This window comes from Prunus persica, chromosome G2 (assembly GCF_000346465.2).
Source record: "Prunus persica cultivar Lovell chromosome G2, Prunus_persica_NCBIv2, whole genome shotgun sequence".
Taxonomy (NCBI): domain Eukaryota; kingdom Viridiplantae; phylum Streptophyta; class Magnoliopsida; order Rosales; family Rosaceae; genus Prunus; species Prunus persica.
The window spans coordinates 17,095,957-17,106,995 of NC_034010.1; the positions used below are offsets into that span (position 1 = coordinate 17,095,957).

The window sequence follows — 11,039 nt, forward strand, 5'->3', positions numbered from 1 at the left end:
AAATTGTATGTGTTTTCAAATATTCGTATATTTTATTAATTTGTATGTGTATTAATGAAAATGTGCAGATGTCAGACCTGATTACACGTCGTAGGGCGGTGACGACCCCGCAGAGTACGGCGCCCCCGACTCAGCCGACATCTGCTGCCACTGCTCCAGCATCTCCTGCCACTGCGCCGGCATAGATGGACCACTTGGCAGTTGCACCTGCGAGGTCCCAGGGGCCTGCCTCATCCGCGTCATCAGTGGCGCAGCCTGTTAGTGCCAGGCGGCGTCATCGGCCCGGCAGCACCACCGAGACCACATCCACTGATGCGTCGGGGTCACAGCCAGGTATAGCTTTCCTTTTTCTCCAGTTAATTTTATTTTTTATTTCTTGTTTTTTGTGTGTGTGTGTGTGTGTGTGTGTGTGTATTTGATTGTTAACTTTGTTATTTATTTAACATTCATGTCATCTTTCTTTGCAGCCAAGAGGAACACCCGAGGGCCGTGTCGGCAGTTGAAGACGGCGAAGGTCACCCGGGTGACCAACAGTCGTATCAACATCGGATACGACGAGCGACATCGGGCTGCACCGACGGCAGAGTTGCATAGCTCCTTGGCCCACGACATTGGCCACGTCGTGCGGACCCATTGCCCGATGCAATGGAAGTCTTGGAGGGTCATGCCTGACGAGATCCAGGCGGAGGTTCGCGGCCAGTTGTCGGTATGTACCTTACATTTTCATTATTTTTCTTTAAAATTGTGTATATTTCTATTACTTAACGTATCTAATTAATTGATTGCAGACGAACTATAACTTGGAGGATCTCGACGAAGAGTCGTTGACGTACGTCAACAGACTCTTCGCTGAGAGGTACAAGCAGTGGAAGGGCGACTTGCACCACCATTTTCAGGCCTATGATGATCCGCAAGTCGCTCTTCAGGAGGGTTGCCCGAAGGAGCTTGAGGGGCGGGAGGATAGTTGGGAGTGGCTCTGCGCTCATTTTCAAGCGCCCGAATTTGCTGTATTTTTTTAATTATATTTGTTTAATTATTACTTATTACTTATTAATGTTTATTTTATTTTTTTATTTCATTATTATTTAATTTTTTATATTTTAACTAATACGTTTCATTTTTTGTATAACAGAATAAAGCCCAAGTGAATAAGGGTAATAGGAAGAAGAAGACCCTTCTCCACCATTCCGGCTCCAGACCCTTTTCGTATAGGATGGATGCACGGCGTCGGGTAATAATCACAAAATTTTTATTTCATTTTTAATGTCATTTTTATTAATTTATTTTTTTCATACTAATATTTTTCTTCTCTTGTTCAATTTAGGAGGGGTCCAAGTTCCCAGAGATCGACGTCTTTGGTGACGTTTATGTTCGACCCGGGAATGAGTTGGCCGAGTCCCTTCATGTAAGTATTATTTAATTTTAATTCTTATGTTACGCATTCAATTTATATGCATGTTTTAATTTATATTTTATGTTATGTTCAACAGACGACGATGGTGGAGAGGAGCCAGCTTGTTCTTCAGGAGTCCACCTCCCAGCTTCCTCCCGAGACTCCGATCGAGTCTGTGGCTCCTCCACAGGATGCTGGATTTCAGATCTTGACGGAGACGTTGGATCAGACTCTCGGGAGGAGGCCGGGGACATATTGTCGAGGGATGGGGAATGCCCGGCGGAGGGAACATCGACCTCGTTCGTCGGCGCAGTCAAACAGTCAGGTCACTGCTTTGACAGCACAGGTGGCCACTCTTCAGAGCCAGATGTCGGTCATTCTGCAGTCCCTCGCACAGTCCGGCATTCCAGTCCCGCATTTTGATGCGCCGACCTCTGAGCCCGTCCATCCCGGGCATCCCCACCAGACCACTGCCCCGGTGAACGCCCCGCCCTCCGAGCCGCATACTGGCGACGACTCGGTTGATTTTGATTCATTATTTGATTAGTGTATTTATTTTATTTGTAATACATTTATTTTATTTTATTTTATAACAAAATTTTATTCTAATTTATTTTTATTGCAATTTCATTGTTTAATCAATAAAAAGAAACCAATTTTATTTAAAATAAAAAAAAAAAAATTGTAATATTATTTTTGCGCGACGGAAAATATTTCGTCGCGCAAACCAACACGTAACAAAAAAAAATCAAATTTTTTTTATCTTTTTTAATTCATGTGCGACGAAGTCATACGTCTCGCAAATATGTTTTGCGCGACGAAATATTTCGTCGCGCAAAATATTTGTGCGACGAAAACATGCTCATCGCGCGAATTGTTCTGCGACGAAAATATACGTCTCGCGAACACATTATGCGCGACGAATAATATTTCGTCGCGCAATTCCCGTCGTCGCGCAAATGTACGTGCGCCGCATACTTGATCGTCGCGCAAATACTTTTGCAACGAATAGTTGTATTCGCGCGAATTGTTCTGCGACGAACATATACGTCTCGCGAACACGTTGTGCGCGACGAACAATGTTTCGTCGCGCAATTCCCGTCGTCGCGCTAATGTACGTGCGCCGCATACTTGATCGTCGCGCAAATACTTTTGCGACGAATAGTTATATCGTCTCCACACCGTTGGTGCAACGATGGTTTACCCGTCGCACACTTTTGCGCGACAAAGGGTTTTACCTCGTCGCGCAAAGGCTTTCTTCACGATCTTCGCGCGACGGAATATGCGCGACGACTTTTTTGTCGCGCTGAAATTGGGGCGACTAAATCATACTTTGAGCGACGTTTTTGTCTTCGTCGCGCAAAGTGTAAAATGTAGTAGTGCTTGCACTGGATGTAGCTATGGTTTCGAAAGCTCAGTGTCACGTACATGTGTTTATCAAGATAAAAGTGCAGGCTGTACCACAATCACACAATCAGACAACACAAGTGATGTCAATTGCAATATTTCGTGTTTGATATTACTTGATCGCATAATGTAATGTGTGTACCAAATATGATACCGTTGTGGATGCTCTTGTGTCCATAGAGACTGTTATTTTCGTCCTTTCATGCTGATTTTAAGTCAGATCGATGCATGACACTTTGATTTTCCACTCTTAATTTTGAATAATGTGTTCACATATAGACTCTGTTTTCTAAACTTAACTTGAATATTGTACTTTGGATCTTGTGGTTGTTTGCTAGTATTGTTCGACGCAGATGTGTTGCTCCCTTACTTAATAAAGTTCTTCCATGAAACCACACTCATGATTTAAAGAAGATATGTCGGCTTAAAGTTCTGAATTAGAATCGCAATCAAACTTTGGATAAGTATTTTTGAAACACATTATCTCTCTACCTAACAACCGAAATATATATATATATTGGAAATGTTGCATAAATATCACATGAACATTTGTATGCATCATTATCATATAAACTTTGTAAAGTATTGCAACGCACAATCTATGTCTAACTCTGTTAAAGTTTCTATAAAGTTATGCAAATTTCCCCACCGGCTGATACTTCTCTTAAGGTTTTTTTGTTGGGACGAATATTACTTCAATAATAAATAGTGATATCCATAATAGAGTAACTGATAAACAACATGATGATAAAAGCCAAAAGCCATAATAATAGTCACATAATTAAAAACCCAACGGAAATAAGAGATTACTTATAATAAAGAAGAGGGTGCATGTAATTAATATTTTGATGAAGCCAACTAATTTTTGGTGTGAGTGGTAGAGATAATGAGAGGCTGAAAGCCATGTTGGAGAGTTGCTTGCCAAACTTTGTCAATATTGGACATGTTGTACCCACACTCATGCTCCTTCCAGCCTTCCAAGGCATGCACTATGCCTGCTATGCGCCATGCACTCATCACCCTTCTTGGCAACCAATTCTGTTAATAACATAATTAACAATGCAAATTAATAACATAAAAATATATATTAGTCATAATTTACTAATTAATAACAAGAAAAAATAAAACAATTGCTTAATTACCTCACAAGCATGAACATTCTCAAGAGATGGGGGTGTCTTCATTGCTGGAGTGTAGTGGTAGAAGCAGTCTTTACGCAATTTTTTTGGTGGGAATTGGGAGAAAGGAACAAATAATGTTCCTTTTGGTGCTCTCAATTGTTCTTCTTCACTCAATCCATCTCCCACTAACCAAATCTGCAAGTAGATAAACTATTTTAAAATCATAATCAAGTATCCAAAATAGGAGCACAAAATTAATGTATTGAAACATTAAGAGCGAAGAAGCCAAAATTCGTAGCATGCATATTACCTTATGTGCATAACTTTTTGCAAGAACCAAGCTACTTTCCATGCCACTTAATGATTTGGTGAGCTTCAAATACTCATCGTGGTGTAATGTAGTTATCTTCAAAGACAAGTGATTAAAGGCAAGAGAGTCAGCATGATGATGACATGGTACAACAGTCCTACACAAATTTTTTCTATTCTTACATATATATTTACCTGGATACCCTTCTGGCACAAAGCAAAAGCAACGGCATGAGCAACCTTTGTGAGGTTGCCTCTAAGAAGAACTTGGGTGGTTCCTTTTGGAATGGTGTTTAGGGTTATGGCCACAGCTAAGCTACTTCCATCCACAATCCTGATTTTGAGATGAGGATGCCTGTGAACGTACACACCACCATATCTATTCAGCTCCTCACCCTGCATAAACAGACGTACTTTAGCATGTATTCTAAATCGATGGATTTCTAATATAATATTATTCATACTATATCTTTAATTTTAATCATCATAATTAAAAATGGTGCAGGTTTTTTTTTCTGGTCAATCTGTTCAGGCAATTTACTTCATTACCAACTATATATATACTGATTGGCATTATGGGTGAGAGAAACCAAGATCGGCTAGAGCAGTAGAGGTAGCTAGCTGGAGTCCCTTGTAGGGTAAACCATAAATAAATTTACAGTACCCACTACATACATTCATGCATGCATACATACATACATACATCCATGCATGCATACATACATACATACATACAAATACCATGGACCATTAATAACTTGGTTAACTTAGAAGTGAATTTATTGAGCTCAAATAATTTACCTTGAAATTAAAAGGGAATAGAAACAACAGACTTGCCTGATTTAAGAGACCCAGACATAAAACTTTGACACCCTTTTCCTCTGCTTGAATTATGGCTTCCTCAATCAAACTGTTGATGGCTTCATTTTGCCATTGCAAGTAGTACTGCATTAAATTATAAATTAAATAAAAGTGCAACCAGTATCAGTAATAATTATTTTTCTTTACCGAATATGGTTTATTAAAGTGCAAGGTTGAAATCTCTGAATTTTTTTAATACAAACGATAGTCTAGAGAAGAAATTGGTCTCACTTGCAAATTGTACTTTGGTATAGCCCAAGTTTGTAATATGAGATTATCAAAACGTTGCCTCTCAACCACAAATGTACGGCCATAGATCCAAGTTAGAATCATAGACCACAATGTCACAGGCCACATCAGCCATAGGTACCATTTTGATGTGTGGGGCTGGGAGGCCAAGGAAGCAAATCCTAGCGGTAGATGATAGATGGACTCAGGTGTTGTCAGATGGGTTAGATGAAGGACATCTGGCGTTTCTTCCTCTCTCTTGAGTGAAGTTTTATAGAGAGTATCCGAAGATTTGTCTATGGTTTCATATATGTAATCGTAAATTGGCATAAAAAGTGAGTAATTGGTTCTGAATTGTGTGTGATGCAAGGAGTGGTACCTGCACACAATTAAGTTACTACATCAATTATAAACAAATTCAAAAATAATTTTGTTGAATTAATATGTCATTTTCCAACCCCTAATATATTACAAAGCATATGCTATGACTATACAATGTTTGCAATTAACTTAGTTCACCTTGGACCCACTTAGCTCCCCAATTGAACATTTATTTCGTCTTTCCACCTAACAGTTTAAGGTTTTGGGTTGATACTTCAATTTTATATCACAACCACCAAACCTAGCTCACCTTGACCCACCTAAGAAGCTCACTTTGAAATAGACAACCTTAACCCTTCTCCCCTAATAGGTTAAGGATTTAAGTTTTTTGTTTGTTTGTTTGAAGGTTTTGAATTAGATATACTTAGGAGTACAGTAATTTCCGTATTTCAGTATTATACAATAATTGAGAGAGAGAGAGAGAGAGAGAGAGAGAGCTTGAGACTTACGAGGGTGTATACATAAAATACTTAAGAGGAGGAAATAGAGAAAAGAGCCAGTTTGGAATGAGCTCGAAATTGCAGTGCCCCATGTTGTTCATGAAGTCAATGTAAGTAATATAAGCAGTAAAAGATACCACAGACAGTGTTCTCGTCAACATAGTTCCCAAAATTGGTATAAAGAAGAGCGCAGAATATACTACATGCTCCGCAAATGGATGAATCACAGCTGCAACAAATTAAACATATATTAAATATTAAGTAATATTTAATACAAATAAATCAATGTAATTAAACATTTAAATAGTTTTTTTGTTCTTACAAGTAATTGGCTGAGTAACTATTGAGGAATGGTGATGAGAATGGTAGCGAGAGTAAAGGTAATGATGGTGAAGTGCTCTGTGAAACCAATAATACAGGAACTCCACAGGACCAGCATGAAGCACAATGGTTAAAAGAACTCCATGTGCCCTCCAAAGTGGCAGCTTTTGAGCCCCAGGCAGGTACCTGCTGCCTGTGTAGAATAGGAGTGCATTGAACAATATCTGGTCATCCCTGCACTCCAAACCCAAACAAATTAAGTAAATAAGTATTTGTTTAGCCACCTGTGTTTTTCTTTTATACAAGCAATATTAGGGATAGGGGGAATCGAACATAAGAACTCGAATGCATGGGTAAATACTCTTAACCAATTCACCAATTGTTTAGCCACCTTATGAGTTATATATTATACACGTTTTTTTTATGTATATTATAATTTATACTGACCAATTGTTTTCTCTGTCGACCTGTTCGAATTCGAGACCCCTGTCAAGGATTCGGCCATTGCCTTTGGCAGTTCGATATCGAGACAGAGAGATCCATATCTGGTTGTGGATGATCCTCCACAACACCACTCCAAGCAAGAGGAAGTATGAAACGTCTCTTTCTTTTGCATCGTTAGCCACAAACAACCAGGTGCTGTGGATGATCCATGGAGCCAAGATCACGTACTGCATGCATATATATCCCAGGCCCATATAAAAGTTAGAACACCAAAATAAGCTCATATATATATATATATATGATGAAGCTGGACAGAAAACAATGGAAGTATGTAATGAGGTATGGCTTGTATACGTAGCTTGCAGTTCGACATGTCATATAATATACAGGCATGAACAAGAGAGAGAGAAAGAGAGAGAGAACCTTGAGGCTTCCAAGAGCTTTCCATGGCCACTCAGTAAGAATTCCAGGCACAGAAGCCATATTCTTCTTTGTTTCTTTGTAGTGTAGCTTTGAAGGAGTATATGATATATACATATATATACTTCAAGGTACGTACTGTAGAGTCCATATAAGCTTTTTTTTTTTTTTTTTTCTTTCTTTTATTGGGAAGAAGGCTGGTTGTTTGTTATAAATTTTGATAAAGAAAGTGATGAATTATACAATATGAGGGTGACAATACTCACCATGTCCACCTACTTTTTTATACAACTGTAATGATAAATGTCTCATCAAACAAATTCTTACCTCTATTAGTGTCCACAAGAGTATTATCTTTCAAAACCTCATTACTTTCTTCATTAGAACTTTAGGGGCTCGTTTGGTACACAGTATTATCTTGGCATGGACTATGTTTAGGGACTGGCTTGGCTTGGCTTGGCTTGGTCTAAGTTGGATAACACTTATCCTACATTTGGTGTATACTTGGACTAGGACTAGAATTTTTTTATTTTTTCAAAAATATCTATATATATGTATATATGTATTTTATAATATATAAAATATATATGTATATATACATACATATAATATATATATAGGTGTATATATGTATATTATAATATACATAGGTATAATACATATACATATATTTATATATATGCATGTATATTATAATATATAATATATATATGGGTATGTTATAATAATAATAATAATAATAATAATAATAATAATATACATGTATATACGTGTATATACATATATTATATATGTATGTATATATACATATACATTATATATATTATAAAATACATATGTATATATAATATATGTATAATATACATATATATATATATATATTATATATTGTAATACAGTCCCCTTCTATTGAGGGATCCCTCAAATAATTTTATTTGAGGGACGCCCTTTAGGGTACCCTATAATTCTTTTCCCAATAATCCAAACCATCTATTTTTTAGGTATTCATTCATAGATCATCCTTACAAAAAATTAGACAAATCGAAAACCGTTTCGACATCCAATTGTGTCTTACAAAATCAATGAACACGGTGCTTTAAGAAAAGTACTAAAATTTCAATAACTCAATTGAGTGGTCACATGATATCGGATTCAAGTGATTTTTTGTAGAGATGATCTTTGAATGAGTATCTACAAAATAGACAGTTTGGATTAGTGAAATACAATCCGGAGTGGGGCCTACAAGGGGTGTCCCTCAAATAAGTTATTTGAGGAATCCCTCAATGGAAGCTCTCTGTATTGTAATATACATATATATGTATATACATGTATATAATATATGTGTATATAGGTGTACCTATATATTATAATATATGTATTATACCCATATATATATTATAATATATATACATATAGTATAAATATATAATGTATATGTGTATATACGTGTGTATGTGTATATTATAATACATACATGGGTATAATATATATACACATATATGTATATATACTTATATATATATATTACATATATACATGTATGCTATTATTATAATATTAATATGTATGTGTATATGGGTATATTATAATAATAATATACGTGTATATATGTACATTAATATGTAATATAATATATATTACATATATACATGTATACATGTATACATGTATGCTATTATTATAATATTAATATGTATGTGTATATGAGTATATTATAATAATAATATATGTGTATATATCTATATGTATTTATATATATATATATATTATATATGTATATATGTGTTTATATATATATACATGTATATGTGTATATACATGTATATATGTACATTATAGTATATGTGTATATAATAATAATAATAATATTATTATTATTATTATTATATTACATATATACATGTATACATGTATGCTATTATTATAATATTAATATGTATGTGTATATGAGTATATTATAATAATAATATATGTGTATATATCTATATGTATTTATATATATTATATATGTATATGTGTTTATATATATACATGTATATGTGTATATACATGTATATATGTACATTATAGTATATGTGTATATAATAATAATAATAATAATAATAATAATAATAATAATAATAATAATAATAATAATAATAATAGTAATATATGTTATTAGTATTACAATATAATATATGCATCTTATACATTGGTGAACATAGGACTAGCTAATCCTCCCTTTCTACATGGGCTTAGTAGTCCCCTCCTAATGAGGTGTTTTTGGTGGGCCCGGTATTAGCAATCTCATCTAAGACTAGAATTAAATGAAACAAACATGGTACTAAATTTAGTCCAAGCCAGTCCAAGCCAGTCCAAGCCAGTCCAAGCCAAGACTGTGTACCAAACGACCCCTAGAAGTTTGAACTGATTAGACTTGAAGCCTATCTTTTTCAATCAATTCTTCCATTTCTTTCAATTTTTGCTTTGCAATTCTATGAGTGTTATCTGTCTCCACTCCCTTACTCAATATATCATAAACCATTCGCATCAAACTATTTCGACGGAAAGTCACTGGTGATTTATATATCACTTAGTTGTAGAGATTCTCCGCATGCTCATTTGCATCCCGTTCTTTCTTTGCTTCTTTTGTCTACCATTTCAATATGTATTGAGATGGTTTGTCAAAGATGGTTTTGTTTTCAATGGATTTTCGTTGTGATGCTTATTGCTTTGTGATGGTGGAGCAAGAAGGTGAAACAAAAATGAGAAGAGGATAGAACGGGTAGCAAGGAGGAAAAAAGAGAAGAGGACAGAAGTGAAGAAGAAGAAGAGAGAGAAGAAAAAAAAAATTAAACTTTTGGATGTTAACTATCCCGTTAGTTGGTTGTTAGGGTTTTTTTATATTTTTTAATTAGGAGTAAATTGGATTTTTGTTTTAGAATGATGTGTCAACTTTTAAATCTGTTAGATTAAATTTTAATGAGATGACATATGGAGAATAAAAGTAAAGCAGATCATGACAGAGAAAATTAAAGCAGAAGATCCAGATCCCTCATTTTCAATCAAACGCAACCAACACTACTTTTACAAAAGGCAATTAAGCGAATCGACAAATCTGTATAAGAAAAATCATATTTGAACCTTCTCATCCAAAAGATACCTAAAAAAAATGAATCTATCTAGCAAACCATCCTTTGGAACCGGAAACAAAAATTTTATTTATCAACAGTTTCAACAAGCAGTGAACTTCTTCCTTCGACCAAAAAAAAAAAAAAACTTCTTCGGATGTTAACTTCATAAAAATAAAAATAAAAATTGTTTAAAAATTAATGCCTCGCTTAGTATAAAATAAACAAAAATTTGAGAAAAACAAAAAAATTAAAGCTAACCACCCGTTTATATATCTTCTAAATTTTTCTTTAAGATGACAAAATGAAATTATAATGTATTAAGTTGAGGTGATATTTTCAAAACCTTCCCTTAAAAGTTCATCGAATCAAAATTCTAAACATTCATCAATGAGCTTATTCAAGTTAGGCGTCTTCATTAAGTAATTTGAGTAAAAACGGCTGGAAAGCAAGTAGTTGAGAGGGCAGCTTTCACTTTCAATATTCAAGTTCATTTCAACAACTACTTAAATGACACGTCTTTATTCATCTCTATAGATACGTACCGACATAGTTGTCCCGGATCTTTAGATGCTAACGTCTCCATCTGTGTTGGAATTTGGTT

The 11,039-nt window shown here is 35.1% G+C and overlaps 1 protein-coding gene across 1 annotated transcript; it reads right to left on the minus strand.

Moving 5' to 3' along the window:
• On the minus strand, window positions 3,480-7,781 carry LOC18786441 (protein ECERIFERUM 1). The gene is made up of 10 exons (XM_020556456.1): window positions 7,329-7,781; window positions 6,909-7,132; window positions 6,463-6,695; window positions 6,150-6,369; window positions 5,323-5,698; window positions 5,068-5,175; window positions 4,426-4,626; window positions 4,232-4,327; window positions 3,943-4,116; window positions 3,480-3,838 (listed from the first exon to the last, which is right to left on the minus strand). Exons 1-10 carry the CDS (start codon window positions 7,440-7,442, stop codon window positions 3,659-3,661), a joined length of 1,926 nt encoding a protein of 641 aa, XP_020412045.1. The 5' UTR covers window positions 7,443-7,781; the 3' UTR covers window positions 3,480-3,658.

What these genes read in the sequence shown, in the direction of transcription:
- LOC18786441 (XM_020556456.1), bottom strand. Translation starts at nt 7,442, where the DNA reads ATGTATATATCATATACTCCTTCAAAGCTACACTACAAAGAAACAAAG. An exon ending in TATTTTATGTATACACCCTC is followed by an intron (nt 5,699 to 6,149) that starts GTAAGTCTCAAG and finishes AATTGTGTGCAG; the next exon opens with GTACCACTCCTTGCATCACA. An exon ending in CAAAAAGTTATGCACATAAG is followed by an intron (nt 4,117 to 4,231) that starts GTAATATGCATG and finishes ATCTACTTGCAG; the next exon opens with ATTTGGTTAGTGGGAGATGG.